The following is a 24,336-nucleotide window of genomic DNA, read 5'->3' as shown; positions in this document are numbered from 1 at the left end:
TATTTATATGAAAAAATATCTATTTTATGAGTAAACTTATAACAATATAGAGGTAAAATGTTGCAGTTTCTTTAATAAGAAGCATGCCCCCCCTTCTAACATTTGAAAGGAAATTGGAGATGGTCAGGCTGAAAGCATTTCTCTGTGCGCCCCAGGGTGGCTGTGTACAATGTAGCTGCCATCACCAGTGTGTGAATGTGTGTGTGAATGGGTGGATGACTGGATATGTAAAGCGCTTTGGGGTCCTTAGGTACTAGCAAAGCGCTGTATAAATACAGGCCATTTACCATTTGGTCATTTGATATATGTTTAAAGAGTGAGTTATTTAAACCTCACGCTTTGTTTTTCTAATATTACATCAAGATCTGAGATGTGCTATACGTTTGCCTGACCTATCTAATATCACTGCAAACTCTTTGACTTCCCCTGGAAATTTACATTCCATTAGATTTTTGGTAAGCTGCCTTTTTTAGGATTAGTGGCATCCTTTAAATTACATACCTTCCTGGTTTTCTATTATAGTTCCAGTTCAGTGAAATGAAGAACAGCTACGTTTTTCCATTTACTAATTATAGTTTTCTACAGAGACCATAAACACAAGTCTATATTTTATATAAGGCTCGTTACTTGCTTTTGTACCACAACCACTATGCATATGGCCTGTGTGTCAGTAAACAAGAGCGGGGGACTCACTTGTCTCTGATTATTGTCTGTAATTCACGGATCTGGTCATTCAGAGGAAGCAGCTTAAGCTGGGGTCCCAGGTTGTCCTGGCTGTCAGGCTGTGTTGTGGCATCACTTGGTTCGGAGTTGGATACTACTGCAGGCACGCTGCTGTTACTGTTTGCAAACCGAACTTGCTTCATTGGGTGCTCCTGGCCACTGCTCACATTGTTCAGCTGCTGATTGTGGCATGGCATCCTGAGTAAAAGCAAGAGATATCTATGCTAAAGTCAGCTAGCTTCTTTCCGCCGCGCCACACACGTACTAACGGTGTGTCACAAGGAACACAACGTGCTCTGCCGTTAGCTTCAACTCTTAAACTTCGAGTAGCTACTGCACAGACACCCGCGTTAGGACTTCACTCGCAGATGTACAGACACCGAAACAGGTCGTGTTAAAAACAATTCCTTGCCAAAACGCAGCGATTAGAAAACCTGCTTGCCTGCTAGCTTTGACACGACGTTAAAGAAGGCCGGATATGACGTACCCGGCGTGTTGACTAACTGCCCTCCTTCCTCATACAACATGGCGCTGATGTTGGCACCGCTGAAATGCGGCATTCACTTTCAAAAACGAAAACTAGCGCTTCTCATTCGGCAGACGAGCTCGTATCATGTATGGAATAAAAGTCGTAATGAGCCGGGGGCTGGCCATGCACGCCAAAGCACATATCCGGTGAGTGAGGACGGGGCTGGTCAGAGAGGACACGGTGCTTTTAGCCACCAGGCAAGGGCAGAGAAAAAGTCTTTCTAAGTAACTTTCAGGAATGATACCTAGATAGATGATTTGTTTTCTGGTTTGTTAGAGAGACAGGCGGTTGTCATCTGTTAAAAGAGCCGTTTGGGTTTGCTTTAAGTAGCTGGCTAAGTAGCTAACCCTGCATTAACTTAACGACTTAGGTTACTCATGTTATGTCATAACGTCGTTATTAGTTTTGAATGTATGTCAGCTGAACGGAAAGCACGTCAAAGTCAAACAGGCTTCTTAAAAATACAGTTCAATATGTGTGTGTGTGCGCGTGCAAAGTCTGACGCCTGTCAAAGGTCCCAGTCACGTGTTATCGGTCTTTACTGAAAACTTAGATAAGACCGTCCCACCCTGTCAAACCTAGGGTAACTGTCATGTCACGTAAACGCGCTGTTATAAATTATTTGGCACATTTACTGTTTTTAGAAGTTATTCATTCTTAGCTCCAACTCTTCCAAGTTGTCACATTCCCATTTAATGTGTCTGACACTAGAACGGTTCACTCTCACCTCATGTTAAGTATGCCGTTCATCTGTCATCTTCACATGGCAGGTCAAAACAGATAAGAGGGATGTTTACAGTCGTGCTGTCTTATAGGAAATGAAAGTATCAAACATGTTAACCTATTTCACTCATAGTCACTGGAGTCTTATTACAGGGTAGGTTTACGCTCAGTTTGATCTTAAATGAACCATACAGATGCTGTGTTTTTAAGCACTCAGGTCCTGCTTGATCCATTACTGTGCTTCAGTGTGGTATATCCTGTTCTCGGTGTTTCAAAACGTTTACCAAACCTTTATTTAAAAACCAGTTTAGGCAACTTCTCTTCTGTTTGTTTGGTTTGCATAACCTTTGAACTCCGACTATGAATGCTTAAAAAATTTGCTGAAATCACTGAATGAATTAAATATTTAGTACTTATTTGTTTAAATGATGTGAGCGTAGTAGTTTACCCATTTGCCTAAAGAGGTAAAAAAATCCTCCATTTGATTCTGGGAGGAATCGAATATAGAAGGGAAGTGCATCCGGAGTAAAAACTGTGACAAATCAAACATGCACGGCTGCTCTTTGTTTTACATGATGTGAATTTTGGGTTATTAAATTTTACTTGCTTTTATTTACTGCTTTACACTTTCTCTCTGTGTGGTAAACATGATTATTGAAAAATTTAGGAACATTGGTAAAATCAGTGCTCTTGTGTGTTTCAGTCAAGTTCACCTCCACACCTACGAACGGCAACATGGAGCACCAACAGGAGCGAAAAAAGTCGTCAGATTTTGGAAGCTGCAAAAGTAAGTGTGTATTAAGAAATAATCACATATTGGCGTCCTGTTATTCAAATTAATTAATATAGCGTAACAGTGAATTCCCCTTCCACAGCACTTACAGGTGACAGACAAACGGACATGTTGGCACGGAAATGCAGGCGGGGGACTAAGCGCAGACCCAAAAAATGTGGTGAGTACGGTACCGTGTTTTAATGATTACTTCGTGAAACTTTTCATGCTTGGATGACATGAAACCTTTAATTTTTTGTTTGAAAATGCTGACCAATGTTATTCTTAAGATGACAAAACTAAACAGTGTCATATCTGTGAATCAGTTTGGTGTTACGCAGCCTTAAAGCTGATTTAAACTGCTGCATTGAATCTACGCTGTAGTTACATCATAATTGCAAATCCCTCTGAAACCTTATGCTGTAATCTAATGTACACCTACCTGGAAATGTAACCGCATGTTGCGTTGACACAGACTGTCTTATTGCTGGTCAAATGAGTTTTCTCTGTCAAATTGGGTTAGGGGGCTGAACTCTTAAACTCTTAATGGCTTCATTGCCTAATGGGCGAAACGCTAAAATAAGACTCCTGAGAATTTCACATATGTTATGTGACTTGAATAAAAGAGACATTCGTTTTACAAGAACTTGGGTTAGGTATTAATATTAACTCCACATTGAAGAGTTTAACTGAAAGCTGAGTTACATTTAATATTTCCAGATAAAACGAGTAACTGTAACGAAGTTGGGCCTTACAGAAACTTCAGTAGTGCATTAAACTGTTCATTTTAATCCTCCCTCAGCAGTGTCACACATTGCTGATTGTATTTGATTAAAAGCAGGTGCTGGGCGCACTTTCACTGTAATTTGTTAGGAGGTGCTGCCATACAGCAGCGTCGTAACATGGTGCCACCATATTGAGTGGATTAGAGGAATTATTGCATATTCTCCGGCCTGTGGAGAGTCCCTGTGGCAGATGTGTGTTGGAGCGTGGGTAAACAGCTATGCTGGCACCAGTGGGCTCTCGGCCTCAGCTGGGATGACAGCCCAGGTATCTCGTGGGACTTGTAGTGTCAGACTGGATCCCCAAGTCCACCTGGAGACTCTGCTGTCATCGTGGCTGCCATATCTCCTTGGGGACTCCTGTTGACATTTGATGTTCTACGTGCGTGCCCAGAGAGCCATCTTTAGGTTACTGGGATTGTCAACACTGAATGCTAAATGTATGGTGTTTGCCAGTATTGCCCAGTGAGGCACATTAGACTGTTAACATAGCAGTTATCCCACATATTTTACAAGGTGTTCTATTGAATAAATAAAGTTTGCTGCTGTGTCTTTTACACAGCTGAAGGAGGTGAATTCAGCTCAAATCCTGTCTGCGATGCTGTCTTACGTGTGGCCGAAGGATAGACCCGACCTGCGAGCCCGTGTTGCACTCTCTCTGGGCCTGCTCGCTGGATCCAAGGTAAGCTTCATTTCTCTTTTATTTATTTTTATATATATCATATAAAGAGAATTTAATTAGTTTGACTGGTGATTAGCCACATTACTTGGACTTACCTAACAACAACTGATATTTTTATCACATTACTTCTGCTTTATGCTTTGTGGATTTGTTCCACCCTGAAGAAGAAGGTTAGCTAACAGCTAATGCCCTCCCTTGTGACATTAGGAGCCAGATATTCTTAGATGAAAGCAAGATACTTTGACAAAATAAATTCAGCTGATTGTAGACAGAGTTGTTAACTAGCACAAAACCCCTGCAGTCTTCACTCATCATATATTCCCACAGCTTCAGAGTCATTCTTGCATGTTGCTGCTCATTTTAATTTGTTACTGTTTTCAAAAGAGATGCATTTTAGAGAATTGGTAATTGGAAATGAGGATTATTAATTTCTCCCCTGGTAGATGTTTTAGGCAAGGACATCATCAGTATGTTAAGAAACAATTCGGTAAATCATGTACGTGGCTTTTCACAGTGAAACACAGTGATAAAGAGAGGTTATAATCCAAGGTTACCACTGGCTTCAGTTAAATCCACCATTATTAGTTATAACAGTTATCATAAAAATGAGTATTATATTTTACCAAAAAAAAAAGATTAATTGAATTTGCAAATAATTTCAGCTCTGTTTAATTAAAAATGCTAAAGACAAGAAATCAGTTTTAAAAAGTGAGAAATTGTGTTTGTTTTGTTATGCATGCATGTGTCTTTTTTCAATATAATGTATAAAAACATGGGCAAAAACTTGAATGAATGCTAAAAATAATTCACACAAATACTACGGTAATTTGGCTTTTTGACAGCAGTTCAAGCAAGAAGTTTAAAAAAAATTTTTTTTTCTCAATATATAAAATCCAAAATATTTGATATTAAAATATTAACAGAACCTGGGGAAATCTGTGTGCAAAACTAGTGTTGAAAAGCCCTTTGTTTTTAAACCAATGTTATTGGTGTTACAGCAATGCTTGAACATTCTGATTGGCCTGGAGCGTTATGGCATCAGGTTAAGAGGGGTTACCAGTTACACTGTAGATTTCCTGCTGATTTCAGGCTTAAGAGAGGGCACAAGGGTAAACGTGCCATATCCACACTTTCTTTTTGAAAAGTTATGCTGTCATTAAACTAAAAAACGTTCACAGATTTCCAGAAAAATTGAATTTTTGAAATTCAGTACGTGCAAAAATGTCAGATCTGTGAAGCAAGTGTCATGAAAAAATGCCAGTGTCAAGCCAAGTCATTTGAATAGGTCTAACAAACTCTGTGTTAGGAAATGCTTGGTTTTATTTTTTGCCACCAGCTTTTTTTTTTTGGCACTGTTGTTGTAGGATGAGACTGAAGTGAAAAGCCTGATAATGTGGATGTGAAGTGCTCTGACGCCCAACAGATGAAATTGGGGTGTTCAGTATTGCATTCAGGACCTGCTTCATTCATTTTTAATGAAAACAAACCCCAACAAATAAACATTTACAACATGTAATTCTTGCAAGGGTGGCGTCAATTAGTCATTAATTATACCAGCATGTCATTACTTTGCAGAAAGTTGACCTGTAGCTTCACTTTTGTATACAGTGATTTTGCACATCCATTCATTTGCTTAACTGCTTATCCAGTTCAGGGTCAAGGGGTTGAGCTTATACAGCCTATCGCAGATGTCGTGCGACAAGGGGCAGGGTACACACTGAACAGGTCCTCAGTTTATTGCAGGAAATTATGCTTTTTTGTGTAAATTTGATGTATCGTCACTGTTTATATATCTTATTGCTTTTGGTTTTCTGTCATCCAGGAAGCAATTCAATTAATGAGTGTTAGGATTTTAAAAAAATTGTATCATTTTTGGCACACAAACAGCTGTACTGGTAGTTTTTTAGGATGAAGTTTTGCTTTGATCAGCTTGTTTTCTTAACTTTTTGAGAATTTACTATAGTGATGCTGTGTTACGAGATACAAGTGACTCTGTAGTTGTGTACTAAAAGCTACTTTCAGCTACTCACAAGGGGTCGCCACAGCAGGTAGCTCTACTGAAACACAAATTAAGCATATTAAAACGCTAATCTTTTTGACATATATATATTTATTTATTTTAAGAAAAAAACAAGTTCTTGCTTAATCAATTAACCTCTCAGCTCTGACCACCCTGTGTTTAAACATCATGAGCACTCACGATGGGTGATCACCTTTTGGTAAAGATCCCATGTGAAACTAAAACAGTCATGCATTTAAAACAGCGTCTTATGAAATAATTAATGGCATGCACCAATCATCGCGTGATGCATTCCCTCTTCATTTGTTGATGGTCTCTAATTTACACCCTGGAAAACAATCAGAAATTCACAGCTCCTCAATAACCGTGTCCTGCTGCCACTCAGCATGGCTCCCTCTAGTGTGTGCTAAAGAGGAGAGAGCTCATACATGCAATCCAATCTTCTCCTCCCTTTTTCCTGCTTGGCTGGAGTTAACCTTGATTTCTGCAGTATGTCTGTTTGAACTAAAAGCACCAGCAGTGTGGATGCAATTTTTAAATCAGCAGAATAATTATGCGGTTAAAGTGCATCACACCTCTGCAAGGGACATTATCGGTGACATTTTCATTTCAAATAAATGATTATATACTAGCTCTTGTTTTTGTTGCCCTCAAAGAAAGCCTTCTCTGTCTGCATGCCTTGCTATAAGCTTAAGCTAATTCTTTGTAGCCCGAAGCCTTTCTCCGCTACTTGACACAGCATCTCTATTATGGGATGACATACTGCGAGGTACAGATTGACATAGTGTCAATTTAATCTCCAGCATTGCTCGTTAATGGATTTGAAGAGCGCATCCAACCTTATCATGTATTAGTGGTAAAATTGAGGACATGTTTTGGCCCTGTGATAATAGGCTCAGGCTATTTTTGTGTCATGTTCTGTTGTCTTGGTAGCAAAGTGGCAGATATTGTTTTTCCTTGAGGGACTCAGAGGACTTCTATTGTCTGAGCATAATACCCAAGAGTATTAAGCAGGAACCCTAGAGATGTAGCTTTTGCACTTTAAATGGGCCATTATTAGGTGTCCTTCATACATCAGAGGTGGCACAGGTTTATTTCACATATGCTGGTCATATTTTATTAAATTTATACCCCACAGAATTCGATGGGGTAAAGGAACATAAAGTAACCCCCGTGTTAGAGGTTGAGATGTTCAAATGAAATGGTTTTTAAAAATGAAAATGCTTTGCTCTGTGATGCCGTGTTTTCTGTCTGTCCTAATGCGCAGCGGACCGCCCAGCCTGAGTCACACAGCTGTCCCTGTGCTTTTAATTAGCCCTAATAACCATTTCAATTCCATTAGCAGGAAGCACCAGCCTCCTCTCCAGCACCAGCACAGCCAGTCACAATGAAAACATATGCATGCATGCACACTACCCAGCATACCATACCATGCATACACATAACTGAATGCACCTGAATGGTAATCTTGGTTTTTACTTTGTAACAGTGGAGTTTTACTTTCTAGACCTGTGAGGTTTGCACACACAGAGACACCACAGAAAGCCAGAAAAAGAAGACTCTGGACACATATGTCAGTTTAATAGGCTATTTGAAACTGTTTCCTCCTCTGAGTGTTTTGTCCCTCTCTCTCTCCCTTCCCAGATCACCAATGTGATGGTGCCCTTCATGTTTAAGTATGCAGTGGACGAGCTTAACCAGATGTCGGGACACATGCTGAACCTAAATGACGCGCCAAGCACTGTGGCTACCATGGCAACGGCCGTGCTGATTGGCTGTAAGTCCCAGACTTGTATTGCACTGGCAGGTGCCGCGCTCATCAGATGGGACTGTGGGACTGCCTATTATCTACAGGCTGACCTTTCTCACCACATTCATATCAATGCCACGGCACAACCTCTGCTACTCGCTCACATTATTTACATTATGAGCTTCGTTCTGTGTCTGAGTTCCTTTTAATCCTCACGACCCTCTCGTGAGTGCTGAGGACGATCATGTATGATACCTGTGAGCTCTCAAGGCAAACAGAGGTGAATAGATTTATAAAGCAGTGGAGAAGAAATTGCAATGTCCTTTGAAAGTGGTTAGGTAGGTATTTTTTTCGTGCTGTGGCGAGGCCAGGGTTGCTTCTTTCACTTCTTCTTTTGGGGTCACCTTTTTCTTCTCTTTGTCTAAATGCTTCTGTGAGTACAAGAAAAGAGTCAGGAGTGAGATGTGAATGTGACGTGCCTTCCTGATTAGCGTAGGATTTCTGGGAACTGCTGCTGGAAAGCAGTATAAAATGAATAAACATGACAATACTAACAACCACTGTAAGTCACTGTGGCCTTCACTAAGATCAGCTTGTAAGCTCTGTATGCTAGCCCTGTAGCCACTTGTTCTAATAAGCCCACTTAGGTCTTATACACTAATACTACAGTTGAAGCACATGACGTGGGCTCAAGATGAGATGAATTGGGGTGACAAAGAAAAATGAATGAGGAAAGAAAATGAGGATGCTGTTACAAAAGGGAGATTTCATTTTTTTAAGATTCTTCTTTGTGACACAGAGGACACAGTGCTTGTAGGTTGCAGTGTCTGGTGTAATTTGGCTGAAAAGGGTGCACCGTGCTCATCCTACCTTGTCAGATGTGGACACATTGTTCATTAGATGAGCATTTCTATTTAACGCCACATTACAGCCCCACGAAGAGCGGCAGACAGAGCGATTATTGCCCTGACTTTGGTCTCAGCAGATGTGCCATGTATTCACACAACTCAGTGAAATCACCACAGGAAGACCACATGTCATTCAAACACAGACTAATATCAATTTGTGACAGTCATGCTAGCCATCTGCTTGTAAAACAATTTATGAGCAGTGTGAGAGCTCAGATGAACTGACTTTTCTTTTTAGTATTTAATTGGAGTTGCTATCGGACTGAACAGCTCAGTTTTCTTGCTGATCCTTTGAAAAAAAAATCTTATTATTGGATAATTTCTTTAACATAAAGACATGCTTGCTTCCACTTCTCTCCTTCATTGAAAGTCTAGACGCTGCATTCAAATTAAGCCTGTTTATTGACAACTTGATCACATCTTTACATTTCATTCTTATAAAACCTCGTCTCTGTTGCTCTGTTCTGTCGGTATACACGCTCAATGCCTTGCTGAACACTCGGATACCCTCCCTCCCTTCAGTCTGCAGTGAGCTGGCCCGCTATAGTAGTGAGGCTTCAGACAGCATTCTGCTTTGTAATTACAGAGGGGAGACTGCTGCTGTAGCATTGCAGGGCTTGCAGACCAGAGATGATGCGAAAGACTTGTCTTGCCACCTCATACGATCCGTCTCCTCAGAGTAGTCAATGAGCCTAAAACCTGTGTAGTCTTAAGTGCCTCCATGTGCTGCGTTCTGTTTAATAGGACAAGACAAGTGTGGGTCATATTCTTGTTTTGCTGCCTTTTAACAGTCTCCCGTGCTCAGGATGGCAATAGTTTCTCACTTTCTGCAGTTTAAACCTCCCTGCTTTTCACAGCAGGTGTCCTAAACTCTCCATCTCCTCCGCTATCCCAGATGGTGCCTCACGGGCTTGTGCAGCCTTCTTCAACGAGCTGAGGAACACCGTGTTCGGCAAGGTGGCCCAGAGCTCCATCCGACGCATAGCAAAGAACGTCTTCCTGCACTTGCACAATCTGGATCTGGGTTTCCATCTCAGCCGACAGACAGGGGCGCTGTCCAAGGCCATCGACCGCGGCACGCGGGGGATCTCTTTTGTCTTGAGCGCACTCGTCTTCAATCTCGGTCCCACGGTCTTTGAGATGGCCCTCGTCAGTGCCATTTTGGTGAGTTATAGGTGTAAATGAAGACACAAACTACCACACAGTGTGCTTCTGCATTCTTTTTCAGCTTTTACTTCTTATTGGTGTTGCTGTTTCAGTGATTGATGTTAACATCACCTTGCCACTCCTCATAGCCGATTTCCCGGAAATTAATTTCACAGATACTATCTCATTTACATTTTAAATGGAATATGAATCCCTGTGAACTTTTGGTGGGCCCATTAGTGCTAATGATGAAACCTAAAGCTTTCTTGCATCTTAATGTCCTCCTGTGGAGTGTGCCCTAAACAGATGCCCCTTCTTCCACTGAAAGATGGGCTCATCTTTTAGTTCGTGCTATTACTCCACTGTGGATGATCAGATTGCCTGTAACAAGTGCAGACTCCACTGGCCAAATAGCTAAAGCGTCATCATGAGTACTTCTTGTCTTTTCCTATTCATTTGTAACCATTGCTTTCACAGTGGAATGATCAAAAACAATACCCTCTGAAAGTACCGTGTGACGCTAATAGATTGGTCTGATGTGGTCTCTTGACTTTTATCACAGTGCTGTTGAATTACAGCATGTAAAAGATGCTTCTTCCTGCCTGTGCTTTTCTCCTCTGCAGTATTACAAGTGTGGCGGACAGTTTGCAGCAGTGGCCTTGGGTACCTTATCAGCGTATACCATTTTCACAATTCTCGTCACACAGTGGAGGTAGGATTGATGTTTTTTCTGCTTTTTTTCTGTGTCTGCCTGTTGTTCAGATTTGTAATCGCTTCAAAGAGATTCGGTTAACATTTCTGTGGCTCTCTGCATTGTAAAAATGCTCACTTTGAAATCCACAAATCAGCCACGATTAAAGCCATCGACAAATTACATAAGATTGATTACAATGCAGTGTTCTGCTGTGAGACCTTGGGTCCTAGCATCGATGTGGTTGTTTCTTAGAAAAGTCTCAACCACTTACAGAATGTTTTTGAAATTGGATGAATATGTTAAAAAATGTTTCTTGGTACCAGAAACTTTTTGATTTCCAATTACAACCAGTTTGTCAGACAATGTTTATCTATTTGCAAACAAAGTCTGCACAAATTCAGTTGGTTAAAAGGACTCTGACTACAAAGTGGTAATCAAAGACCAGAGCACACAACTGGAATATTTTGTGGCTACACTGAAAGCTATGAAATATTAGCTCTTTGCTCCAAGAGGCTAAGCCATCAAACGATAGTCGATGGTTTCCCAAATTGCCTAAATTTTGCCGCCAGCCAAGTACAGCCTCCTTGTCAGCACCTCTGTCTGATAGTAACGGCCTCACATTGTCCACCCACGTTGGATAAACTGCTCATTAACTGCTAGAACATGACAAAGAGCCTCTTTTTAAAACTTCTCAGAGCCCAGTCTGTTCGAATGCTCATGAGATGTATTAAAACAAGCCTGATCCGTGGCAACACCAACCCATTACACATAAGGATTCGCCAGAATTTGCACCAAACTCACGTTTTCTATCATTTTTGACAGGAAAAAAAAAAAATCGAGTCACTGTTTTGATTTTCAGTTTGTCGATAATGAAATGCATGTAATAGCATTTCATTTTCAAAAGCAACTTCATCGTGGCAATAATGAGTAGACCAAATTTACAAGCTGTGCATTACTCACATTAAGGACTGGAATTACCAGTCACACTGAAGCTATTATTTCAAAGTAGGAAGATTTCTCCCAGGGAAGAGAGTCAGCAAGACTCTACTCTATTAAGAAAGAACTCCTGTGAACATTTAATTGATACTGTTGCATGTAAATTACTTAACCAAATAAATTTCAAATATTTACTTCAATGGAGCTCCAACTGCCAGTGTCACAGTCCGGAAAGGTCCATGACCCGGGTTTTTGTACTGATGCAAGTGACTGCCATGTTGTTCATGTGTCTGTGCACACAGGACTCGTTTCAGAATAGAAATGAACAAAGCAGACAACGAAGCAGGCAATGCAGCTATTGACTCGCTGCTCAACTACGAGACTGTTAAGGTGAGTTTTAAATGCCCCACACACACACACACACACCTGTACACACCTACCAAATCTGCTCCTTGAGCTGACTTTGACCAGGCACATCGATATTAACAAATGTGTATGTCACCATCTAAATATTTATATTATCTATTTGAGGTCTATAATACAGTGGCCCTGAGAGGCCAAACACCAGCAATAAGAAAAACGCTGCAAAAGCACTCAAACCTTGGCTTGGAGAATGGTTGTTATTATGTTAGATGAAATTTCAGGAAAATGATTTAAAGCATGCTTTTGTATATATGTATAAGGTCAGAATGTTTGTAAAACATGGATTAATTATTTCAGAATCATTTTTATGTGTCACAAAAACCTCAAATTATCCCAATTCATAGACTTGGAATTCTTTTGCATTTCTACTTGAATATATCAAAATATTTGATTAATTCTCTGTTGGTTATTCCATCAGCTATTTTCTTTTCAGCTCTAACACATTATAAAAGCATAATTTCCTGTGTTTTTACTTTTCTCATATTTCTTTGTCTTCATTTCTTCCTCTTAATTCTCTGCGGCACTCTTCTTCTCAGTATGAAATTGTCCACCATTTCTGTAAATGTCACTTCAGTAGCTACAAACAATGAGACATTTATCACCGGACACTCAGGACTATTTTCACGGTTTAGTCAATGGCCCAAATTGTGTCCCAATTATAGTTTTGGACTGAAAGGTATCTGCCACTGGGGGCTTTAAAAATATAATAGAAATGTCATCTGAAGTCCTGGGTGGTTTATGAGTGAGAAAGAGTCTCACCTGCCTGATGTGATCAGTAAAGATTACTGTAAACTTTTCTCAAGGTCACATTACCTTAAAACTCTATCTCGTTCAGTTTTAAATCTCTTTTTAGGTAATCTTTTAGTACACAGCACAAACACAAACATAATCAGTGTCGCGTTTCATTGCTTCGTTGGCCGTTGCAGATATATTTTGGATACCATGTTATTTTCTTTGCCGTATTATTTTGCGTCCTGTTTTTCTTAACGTTTTGTTCTGTGTTATTTTGTGTCATCTGTGTCAATGCAGCCGGATTTAGCATCACTCTGAGCTGTGAGTGTGCATATGTAATTAGATCTCCGCCCACTCAGAAATCCGTTCCACTTTCACAAAGGGCTGGATGAGAACCTGAATACGGCTCCTTGCACTGCTTCGGTTTGTCCTCCATGCGCTACTTTCTAGTCTCGCTTATTTGGTGCATTTCCTTATATGCAAATCAGTGGCAGGTCTGTGTCCGCACAGCACCACTGCCGTTAGCTAGAGAAGCAAATCGCCCACTTAACCAGAGCAGAGAAACAATGATGCAAGCTAAACAAACAGCCGTGCAGCAACAATATTAGGTAATTGGCAGCAGAGTTGAGGAGGATTGTTATGATTATATTGTTGTTTTATGTGCCGAATTTAAGAGATGTGCAGGAGAGTGCTGGTGGCTGAGGCGCTTTCTTTCCCCCACCCTTTAAACGATAGCTGTATGTCTTAATCAGAATTAGTGCTGCTTGTGTGGTGTAACACTTAAAAGAGCTATGTGCACTCCGTTAGTAATCTAGGTGTCTGTGTAAGCTGCTACAGATGTAAACACAGAGGATGATGACAATGTCGGTGATGAAAAATCTGCAGCAATTCTTGTTTAACTTGCACGGGATGTTTAGGCTTTTCTCTCTCTTTTTTTTCTTGTTCCAGTTGTCGAATAATTGTAACATTTGTTGTGATTCTGCTATTACTGTTTTACTGCCAAATCTTCACCATGCAAAGATAAGGCAGCTGTATTGCTTTCCACATCCTTTAAAATCTAGCGGGAGCAGATTAAGAGACAGAGACATGAAAAAGTGCTTTAGAGGCCAACTGAGACCCAGACTATGCCCAGAGCGGTCACAGAGAACAAATGCAGCCTCGAGGCAGGCTGCGCAAAAGTGTCTATCTGGCCGACACGGCTCTCCATGCTTCCTTAACCTTTAACCATTACCATATTTGAGTCTCTCCCTCTTTCACTCTCGACTTACTCTTTCATTCCTTTTGTGAATGTTCTCATTGTCTCCGTGGCCTGTGCTCTGTGTCTTAATACTTCTCATCTCTGCTGCAGTATTTCAATAATGAAAAGTACGAAGCTGAAAGGTATGATGGATTCCTGAAGATCTATGAGTCATCCTCTTTAAAAACCACGTCCACACTCGCCATGCTCAACTTTGGTCAGAGTGCCATCTTCAGCGTCGGCCTCACCGCCATCATGCTGCTCGCTAGCAAGGGCATTGCAGCAGGTGAGTGTGGAGCTTGGAAAGGTGATACGTAAATGTCTGTTGTGGGCTTCCGATTTCTTTTGAGCCATAAATTGAATTGGATCCATGTGTAAAGGTAAAAAAAGAATCCAAAAAACTTGCTAGACTGACTTGAGCTGAATATAACTCTTCATGCCAATGATTTGTGGTAAGAACACAATGGAAATAGGGTTTAGACATAAATAAGTTTAAACATCTCAAAACAAAATCAAATGGACCGATGAAACTGGAAAAGAAAAGTAAACTCTGCCTGAACTGCATAATAGAAACTAAATGAGAACAAAACACAGCAAGCATGAAAAAGTGGCATGAATAGGATATAAAATAGCTTTGATGCAGAAATTGAAATCACAGGGGGTGGAGATGGTTTGTCTACTTTCTCAGCTTGAAAGAAAGAGAAGGAGGAAAAAAAGGTTTGGCTGTTATTTATTTTTTTGGATCTTGCATCCAAAGACGCATACATGATACAGTAGAGCGAGAGCATGTGCATCGCTGTAAGCTGTTCTGTTGCTTTTCTATAGGTACGATGACGGTGGGAGACCTGGTCATGGTGAACGGGCTGCTCTTTCAGCTCTCCCTCCCTTTAAACTTCCTGGGTACAGTGTACAGAGAGACCAGACAGGCCCTTATAGACATGAACACTCTTTTCACTCTGCTCAACGTCAACACCAAGATAAAGGTAACTTATCGGCCTGTCACGCGCTTCTTCACATTTATTTTTTCTCTTCCTGACGGTAGAGAACGGAATAGGTGAATCAGAGCAGAATAAATGAATCTCCACAGAGTTGAATCTTAAAATTGAAGATAAAGGCAAGTCCAAAATGTGATGAAGCCTGTTACCCATCCATTTTCTCCAGCAGATTAAAAAAAAAAAAGCGAGCGGTAAAAGATTTTAACAGCAGACTGAGTTTCTCTTATTGCTGCATGACTAACCTATGCACGTGTTGTAAAAAAAATGATAGGTTGCAGTCAAACATAGTAATTACGTGCTTCATGTGACTCAGGTGCTTCCTCGTCTATTGCCACTTGTAGTGCATGACATTGCTCGCTGCATTAATGCGATCAGTTTGGGGATATCATGGGAATTTCTTGTGGATCTATCGGCTGCTTACTTAGTGATTTATTCAGTGTTTTTTAGTTACTAAACAGTGGTCATTTTAATTAGAGCATCCATAATTTAGTCTGAGTTTTCTAGTATATTAAAAGCTTTCTTTAAACCCCCTCCAAAAAAACTAGGCCTTGTTTGCCTTGTTTTTATAGTTAATTTCACTCCAGTGTTTCAGTTAATTTGTTGTGTTGCAATTATCTGTTGGACTATACAAATGATAAACTTGTTAACTTGCCTAATATTTGTGTTGTGTTCCAGCGCAATTATTGATTATGACTAGTGGTAGCAAAACAGACAGAAACAAAGGAGTGTCAGTGGGGAGAAATGAAAGGTCAAACTGCACTTAAGTGAATGGCTTTCTGTTAAAATTGCTACACTCATATAATTTTGGTCATTAGTGATTACTGAGTGCGCTTTCAAAGCACGGTATTGGTCTGTCTCATCCTGTGGTTACAGGAGAGGTTGAAGAAGCTGGCAGCCTCTTAAAGTTAATTTTTTGCCTTGTTAATGTTTTTTTTGTTGTTAACAGAAGCCACTTCTGCCTGCAGTGCAGCTTTCTCAGTGTCTCCTTTATTGTTCCCCTGCCAGCTGAGGGTGCAAATAACAATTCTATCAGTACTTCCTGAAAAATGACTAAAATAATGAAATAATTGTGGGATTAATCTACCACCGGTGCACAATTTCATCCTATAGAAATTAGGAACGTTTAGACAGATCCTGCTCTTGAAATTATAAAATGCCCAACATTTGTACAATTTCTAATCTGCAAACCTCATATTTATTTGATTTTCTTATTTCATGGGATGTTTCATTGTATGGATCGTTTTCCTTTCTTTGTTTTAGACAGCCTATGTTGCGTCAGAAGAGTGCACTTAAGTGCAAATGGGCACCTCCTTCCTAACAATACAAAGGCCATTCTCATCTGCAGCCTGTAATTACAGTCAGAGAAATGAATCTGTCCAGTTACTTTTCTCTCATCAGTAATATTCCTCTCCATTGTAATTCCCAGTGGAATGGCACTGCCCAGCAGGCCATTACTGTCTGAGTATGTGGGGGTTTTGTTGGGGTCTTTTTTTGGTAACACACTGGCCAATTATGTAGATGTAAAAAAAATTTAAAAGTCTCCCTCTCTTGAAGCTGCAACACTAAATAAAAGACAAATTATTTTGGCTTTTTTCCCATGTCGCAGGGTGTGAAATTATCATCTGTTTATACTAATGGACTGAGAGTTATTTGTATTAATTGACTGAGGTGGATAGTGTGTGATTATGTTGCTATTAGGTGGTATAGACATTGAGCAGAACATGCTTTTACTCTGAAGCTAAGGACAGCGTTTTATTCACTGCTGACCTTGGCTGCATCGCCGCACTGTGACTGAGCTCAGTATGTACCGAAAGTTTTCACGCCTATTGATCCTTCAATCACTGTGAAGGGCAGCGTGTGAAGATTCATACGGCCTTTTTGAAACGACCTCTCAAATTTTCTGTGAATGTCTCGCTTTATGCAGTCCATGTAGGCTCCGTGCTCCAGCAGTATGCATCTTTACAAGGTGTTGGAGTAATGTTGCATCATGTTAAGCCTTCTCTGCCAGTGGCTGTTCTGGATCCTTCCTTCTTTTTCCATTTTGCCTGTCTTAACCCTCTGATGGTGCGCTCTAGGAGAAGGATCTCGCCCCACCATTAACCATCACACCACAGGAGGCCACCATCCGCTTTGAGGATGTCTATTTTGAATACCTGGAGGGCCAGAAAGTCCTAAACGGAGTGTCCTTCGAAGTACCTGCTGGGAAGAAGGTGGCTATAGTTGGCGGCAGCGGGTCGGGGTAGGTAACCTTTCCGAGATCTGCGCTGTACGTTAAACCTTTAACCCAGCCCGTGTCATCTTATTTGCATGTCTTATCACATATCATCAGTAGATGATATGCTGTGAGCTGGGGGGTGTAGCTCCCCCCAGCTCACAGACAGAAGGATGCTGACGATTGGTTCCATGTCTGGTTGCAGGAAGAGCACCATTGTGCGGCTTTTGTTCCGCTTCTACGAGCCCCAGCGGGGGAACATCTACATAGCGGGGCAGAATATCCGAGACGTCAGCCTTGACAGCCTGAGGAAGCTTTTGGGGGTTGTTCCTCAGGTATGAGAAAATCCATCACAGAAATAAACAGAAATGAAAAAGTGTTTTTATCAGCCACACAGAGATTTTTATTTATTTTATTTTGTGTTTTTGGCGGGGGTGGGGTGGTGGGGTCTGAACCTTCTCCTCCTCAGAAGAAGCACATGGACCTTTTGTCTCTAAGTGGTAAAGGTAATAATATATTGTTAGTGATTAAGCACAACAAGGGGGCAGCAAAGAACAATGTAACATTAACCATTAACAATAGCATTCAGAAATGAGCTGAATTCAGTTTGGTTTTCACTGCAGTGAGCTCAGAGGCTGATCTGAACAGATGGTACATGCACATATTTTTGTCATTTGCTTCCTTCACGTTCTCCCTCTTTGTAACTGCAGTCTTCTGTTTCTTTCACTGCTGCAATTAAAAAAACAAAAACAAAAAATCTCTGAAGCCTTATTTTTTTCTTAACTGTGTTTCTGTCAGGATGCCGTTCTGTTCCACAACACCATCTTCTACAACCTGCATTACGGGAAAATCAACGCCACGCCAGAGGAGGTCTATCAAGTAGCTCGTCTAGCAGGCCTCCATGACGCTATCCTCAGGATGCCCAATGGCTATGACACCCAGGTTGGGGAGCGGGGCCTCAAGCTGTCAGGTTAGCTGCATCATTATGCCTGCTGTTTAAGTACGCTCTTTCCATGCAAGCCACGGAAAAGCCTTGTTTTGCTTTTTTCTGGATGGTATACTACACTGGAAAAAAGAAAATCACACCCATTCTCTTAATAATTTGCGCGCTAATAGTTCCACATTATAATATAGTAGTTATACAGAAATCTAAGACTGGCTGTTTCTCTTGTTTGTTTGCTTTTTATTATTTTCACTGAGGAGTATCCACTGGTTCCATTCATTTATTTTAAAATCACACAAAAAAAGAATGATTCATGACAAATGGAATTTTCTAAGAAGAAAAAAAATGGGCTTCTTATTTAGTTATTTATGTTCAAACAGCTAAAAGTCCAAAATCAAAACCATTGTTGAAACCATTTGTTGGAAAATGTTATAACAATACATGTTTTGAGCCCTATTTTGCTTAATCAGTTATCAACTACTTTTTGTTTATGTTATTTCACTGGATTGTAAATTGTATAACTTTATAAATGTTTAATTAATAGCGAAAAATTGATTTTTTTTCTAAGATGAAAATATAAACGTAACACAGTTTAACTGACTATATACACTTAGAAGCCACATCATTAGGCACGCCTTGCTAGTACTAGCTTTGACCTCTTTTTTTGGCCTCAGAACTGCCTCATTTCTTCATGGGATGGATTCAGAAACATGCTGGAAACATTATTTTGGTCCATATTGACACGAAAAGATCTCACAGCTGCTAAAGATTTTTCAGCTGTGCATTCATGATTGGAATCTCTCGCTCTACCACATCTCAATGGTGCTCTGTTGCATTGAGATCTGGTGACTGCGGAGGCTGTTTAAGTGCAGTGGAATCACTGTCGCGTTCAAGAAACCAGTCTGGGATGATTTGAGCTTTGTGACATGGCACATGTTATCCTGCTGCAAGCAGCCATCATAGGATGGATACAATACGGATATGGTCAGCAACAGTACTCAGGTAGACTGGTGGCTTTAAACCATGCTGTGTTGGTATTAGCAGGCCCAAAATCTGCCACCATTTCACCCCATCACTAGCCTGAACTGTTGATACGAGTCAGGATTGTGCTGCTCTTCTCTTCGTTGCCTTCCTATCACCTCAGAGCAGTCTGACTATTCCCCTCTTATCTCTGGCATCAACATTTTCATCCAGAGAACACAGGATATTCTCTCTCGCTCTTTCTTTTTTAAGATCATTCTCTATAAACCGTACAGATGGTTATGTGGGAAAATTCTCAATATATCACCAATTTGTGACCAGCCCATTTGACACCAACAGCCATGCCACGTTCACTGTAACGGCTGCTCAGTTTGAACTTCAGCAGGTCATCTTGACCGTGAAGTAGGGCAGAATAAAGAGATGACGCAATAAGTTCTCATTGTTATTTAAGCTTTTCTTTCAAATAAATTCTGTTGTCTTTGTTATCAAATTCAATGAAATGAGCACATTGTTAGAAACATTAGTTTCAGCATAGTATGTTTATATGAAAGTACCATGAATGAACCAGGAGCATTGTATCATATAGCTGCTGAGCTGACTTTCCTGACATGTCGCCTCTGAGCATGGCTTTTTGAAATAGTTTTAACTGTGATTAATCTCTCGCTGTACTGTCATTACTTCAACATTTTCTTCAATTTAGAGTCTGAACTTGTTTAATGGCATGTTGCCTTACAGTTAGTCACCCTCATTTGATCTACACATGACTGTGTAGTATTAGGTTCCTAGCATCACTGTGCAACTCATTTAGCCCACGTAAACACACATAGTGTGAGCATTTTCACTCAGCATTCAAGATGCAATTACTGGCAGCACAGATTTCTTTATGTGGAGTGACAGAGTGAGTGAGAGAATGGACAAAATAAAGACATGACTAACTTCTCATTAATTTCACTGCGGCTGTACGTGACAGCTGCCTGTGAGTTTGCGAGAGGAGGAAGGGAGTGGGGGGGGGCTGGGTGGGGGGACGAGGAAGGAGGCAGTCTGGGCTCTCAGACTCCTAACTTTCTTCATTTCTGTTCTCCACTGCCAGCAGTATTTACTCTCCCCGAACACCGCTCGCTTTCAAGTGGCCGCACACGGCTCGTATGTAATAAAGGCAAAGTCAGGCACAGCGGGAGAAATCTTTGCGTCCTGCTGATTTTTCTTCACAATTAAATCAGGTCTGGTTTTTTTTCCTTTCTTTTTTTTTCTTCTTCCTTTTCTTACCAGACTGAAACGTGTAGCATTGGTATAGTCTAGGTGTTGGCCCTCAGTTTGAGGTAATTATCTAGCGAGAAGGGTAGTAGGGTTGCAGTAACGCGTATTTCAAAGGTTTTGGCATTCGCCTTGCTATTTATGACGTCTGGTTTGTTCCAGGAGGGGAGAAGCAACGGGTCGCAATCGCACGGGCGATACTAAAGAATCCGCCCATCCTCCTGTATGACGAAGCAACCTCCTCCCTGGACTCCATCACTGAAGAGGTCAGTCTGACAGTGACAGACACTAGCACCAATTTCTAATATACCCACAAATGCCCGCTCCCGGCTGCACGCACACATTAGCATGTCTGCATACACATTTAACAGAACAAACACCCACTCAGTCACCTGCTGTAGGTACACAATAATTCAGCTCATTCCTGCGTCACATACCTGCTGCGACATACACCCGCTGCACACACACACGCACGCACGCATACCACCCCCATGTTCTCCCTTGCCACCTGCCACTGTTTTCTCCTACTTAATCTCCAGCTCAGCTTAAACCACACAGTCTTTGTAAATGTTACATTTAATGAGAAAGTTCAGCACGCCCTCACTGAACTTCAGGGAAAAGAGTGGGGCAGTAGACGTGGTTGTTAATTGAGTTTTTTATTTCCTCTCTCTCTTGCTTCTCGTCATGATGGTGTTTTTAAATTATCATATGTAAACACTGCAAAGAAAAAAGCATATGGAGGTGGATGTTGCTGAGCAACATTGTGTTGACTTAGCTTCTCTTTCAAATCAAAGTTTGCGAGTACATTTCATATATTTCCTGTCATTCATGCTCTCTTTTTCCCCCCCTCCTCCCTTTCTTTTCAGACCTTTGTTATTGCAAACTTGGAAATATTTTCCTTTGGATTACGGGGGTACTCTTGTAAAGCTTAACAGTGTAGTAATGTTATTTGTCCTTGTGTGCATCCAGAACATCCTGACTTCAATGAAGGAGATGGTGAAGGACAGGACGTCTGTGTTTATCGCCCACAGGCTTTCCACCATCGTAGACGCAGATGAGATTATAGTGCTCGATGAGGTGAGAACTCAGCCATTTATTTTTTTTACTTGATCTCATTCTGCCCTGATTAACATCTTCAGGTGTAATGCAATTTCATACGACTGCTGAGTGTGCCCAAGTATAAACACGCAGTGTGTTAATTGCCAGTCCAATTAGACGATTTTACATTGAAGGATGATGACCCGCACTGCGTGACCCCCAGTGCACCGCTTGTGCCAGCAACTAGAAATAAGTTAGCAAGTCGTCTGTCTCTCTCTCCTTTCTTTTTCTTTTTTTTTCTTTTTAACACTCATTTATTTACCTTTCTTGAATGTACGTGATAAAAACATGCTTTGTTTAGCTTCTCTCATTAATTTCAACAACAACAGGACACTGTTGGTAGAAGTGAATGTATTATTTTCTCCATAAGGGCTCATTAAACCAGTCAGACTCAACTGGGTGTTTTGGTCAGATGGCGTGTCTTGTTTGTCTCGGTGACTAATAATGTATGGGCCAGCTTCCCAGACACTGATGAGGCCCTATCCACGACTAAACATGTCTTTCCGCGGCGCTCGCCATACAAATGGCTTTATGCGGTTTTTCGGTCAGATGCGTTTAAGTCAGGGTGGAGGTGAGCAGCGATACTTGGTGTGCTTTGCTATTGTGTGCTGCATTACAGAGCTGTCCCAGCTGCTTGGGCTCGGAGACGTTGCAGAGCACAACACAGTGAAGTCAGTTATTATCTGGAAAGAAAGAGTTCAAATAAAATGTAACACAGGTGAAGTGACATTTTCCGCCAGCGCTGGAGTCAGATGGGATAAAATGAGAAGAGGCTCTCTTTGAACTGCGGCGAGTTGAGCCTGTGCCGTTCGTGTTTCCCGAGTCAGATGGCGGGGATCAGAGGGTCGTGGCGAGGAGGCATGTTTGCGTGTGATGTCGCCACGGCGTTTGCTAGTGTCACCAGCAGAGGACTGCCTGGGGTGCTCATTAAAATAACGAGCGGAAGCAGTCACGTGTTCATCCTGGGTGCACTAAAGATGATGCCAACACCTCTGCATGCTCATGGGCGGTGGGGGGAGGGGGGTGCTTTCATTTGTGTGTGACTGTGTGGGAGGGCTGTGTGGCATGTGTGTGGATTTGCGTGCGTGTCTGCGTGTTTTGCAAGAGGAATGCAACAGTTGTTGGGGAGGCGGCAGGGATTCTTATTGGAGGGGGTGTCTGCAGAGAGAGTGGCCGTGAAGAGATGCTAGCTATGATTCTGTGTTAACAGCCCTTTTTATTGTCCTGTGAAACCCCCCACCCCACCATTTAGACTTTATTTTTTCCATATAATTTGGTTTCCTTTTCTCTGCTTAGGGTAAAGTGGCGGAGCGAGGCACCCACCAGGCTCTGCTCAGCACCGCTGGCAGCCTATACGGAAACCTCTGGAACGCTCAGAACAGCAGAATCCTGAACAGCAGCAAGAACTCGGCCGAGCCGCGGGCCGAGCGGCTGTCCCAGAAGGAGGAGGAGAGGAAGAAATTGCAGGAGGAGATCCTCAACAGTGTGAAAGGCTGTGGGAACTGCTCCTGTTGAGAGAAGCTGCCACCCACCATGTTTGTTCATCCCTCACAGATGGCCTACACTGGAATCCCTGGTCTGCGTGCTATTGGGCAGGCGGGTACATCCCCCACTACCCCACTACCCACTCCAGCCAAAACCCTGTTATTATGACTATCTCTCCTCCTCTCCATGGAAATAAAGGCCAGCGCTCGCCAAAATGGAGGAGGAGGAGCAGGAACAGGGAGCAAGAGTGTTTAGCACTGGCTGATGTCCAGAGAGAGAGAGAGAGAGAGCTTATATGCCAGTTGTCTCAGCTGAAGCAAAGCATAAGAGACCTTGTATATCACATACGTGCGTGCAAGACATCTGTTAGTCAACATGGTTGCCCCCTCCTCCTCATTTTTTTTTTTGACATCAGGTTTATTGACATCTTCCTCTGCTCTGGAAACAGATGAGCGTACATGTAATGACTTTCATATGCCTTGATAATGATGCAGTTTGTATTGATATGATTTTTTAAAACAATTCTTTACAAAAGGAATGAAACGTAGGTTTGGTTTTTATATATAAAGGGTGTATACGTGCAGCAGGCTGTGCTGCAGTATGTTTGCCCGTCACGTTGTTCTCGACATTTATTCTGAAAATGTGAAGATGTGCAGATGATCTGATCCCAGTAGAAGGTGATATATGTATATTTTTTATCTTGTTTGCACGAGTTATTTTGTGCAAACAAGTTCATTATCCTGTTCACACAATTATACGATAAAACTGACTTGTGGAACGTCAAGGCCTTTGTACATCATTTAGATGGCGGCACTCAAAAAAACACTGAACAGCTCCCCCGTGAACTGCTCGTATGTCACGGTCACTTTCATGTAAGCATAACACTGAGACTAAGAGGAAGGAACTCTAATAAATCATGGACGGGTCTCACTACAATTTGAGCTTCATTTACAGGTAACATCTTAAAAGCATTTTTTTAACCATCATATCCCTTAGCCTTGGTTGACAAGCCTCTTCTGATGCAGTTATTTGGGAAGATTGATATTTTTTGAGTGTATGACCAAAGTAAAGACTCTTTCCGTGTGAAGGTTACGTGTAGATTTGGAAAGACGGACAGTGCACACACACCCTCTCTTTCTGAGGGTTGCTTTAGTTACGAAGCATTTTTTTGTTTGGACCATTGCTATAATTTATCTAAAAATGAAGAAATTTATCACTGGGTGTCTTTCACACTCTGCTTCATAGTGCTTTGGACTATGTTGGTGTGTTGGTACAATTCAGATTAATAAATGTTGGCTTTTCTCTAAATAA

The 24,336-nt window shown here is 41.4% G+C and overlaps 2 protein-coding genes across 4 annotated transcripts in view; one reads left to right on the top strand and one right to left on the bottom strand.

The window, feature by feature from the left end:
• Nucleotides 1-2,029, bottom strand: part of uprt (uracil phosphoribosyltransferase (FUR1) homolog (S. cerevisiae)) — a 10,677-nt gene extending 8,648 nt beyond the window's left edge. The window contains exons 1-2 of one of the 3 annotated variants that reach the window (XM_005719754.1): nt 1,980-2,029; nt 694-921 (exon numbers count right to left, since the gene is read on the bottom strand). In XM_005719754.1, coding sequence (XP_005719811.1) covers nt 694-921; nt 1,980-2,002 — 251 coding nt within the window. In that variant the 5' untranslated portion in view covers nt 2,003-2,029. Of the gene's footprint in view, nt 1-693; nt 922-1,165; nt 1,244-1,979 lie in introns of those variants that run through there. The other 2 variants (XM_005719756.2, XM_005719755.2) reach the window with 2 other exon arrangements.
• On the top strand, nt 1,211-24,336 carry abcb7 (ATP-binding cassette, sub-family B (MDR/TAP), member 7). The gene is made up of 16 exons (XM_005719757.2): nt 1,211-1,398; nt 2,679-2,762; nt 2,851-2,928; nt 4,092-4,211; nt 7,876-8,008; nt 9,785-10,053; nt 10,659-10,747; nt 11,968-12,055; nt 14,169-14,343; nt 14,883-15,040; nt 17,128-17,291; nt 17,470-17,599; nt 18,063-18,234; nt 20,605-20,708; nt 21,412-21,519; nt 22,837-24,336. Exons 1-16 carry the CDS (start codon nt 1,249-1,251, stop codon nt 23,053-23,055), a joined length of 2,241 nt encoding a protein of 746 aa, XP_005719814.1. The 5' UTR covers nt 1,211-1,248; the 3' UTR covers nt 23,056-24,336.

The sequence above is a fragment of the Pundamilia nyererei genome, unplaced genomic scaffold (genome assembly GCF_000239375.1).
Source record: "Pundamilia nyererei isolate P.nyererei 1_Seehausen unplaced genomic scaffold, PunNye1.0 scaffold00001, whole genome shotgun sequence".
NCBI lineage: Eukaryota > Metazoa > Chordata > Actinopteri > Cichliformes > Cichlidae > Pundamilia > Pundamilia nyererei.
Note: the sequence above shows the minus strand (reverse complement) of the source record. Positions and strands in the feature narration are given on the sequence as shown.

Coding starts and splice junctions, on each gene's coding strand:
- abcb7 (XM_005719757.2), top strand. CDS start 1,249: ATGGCGCTGATGTTGGCACCGCTGAAATGCGGCATTCACTTTCAAAAA. Junction 4,212..7,875: donor GCCTGCTCGCTGGATCCAAG/GTAAGCTTCATT, acceptor CTCCCTTCCCAG/ATCACCAATGTGATGGTGCC. Junction 8,009..9,784: donor AACGGCCGTGCTGATTGGCT/GTAAGTCCCAGA, acceptor CCGCTATCCCAG/ATGGTGCCTCACGGGCTTGT.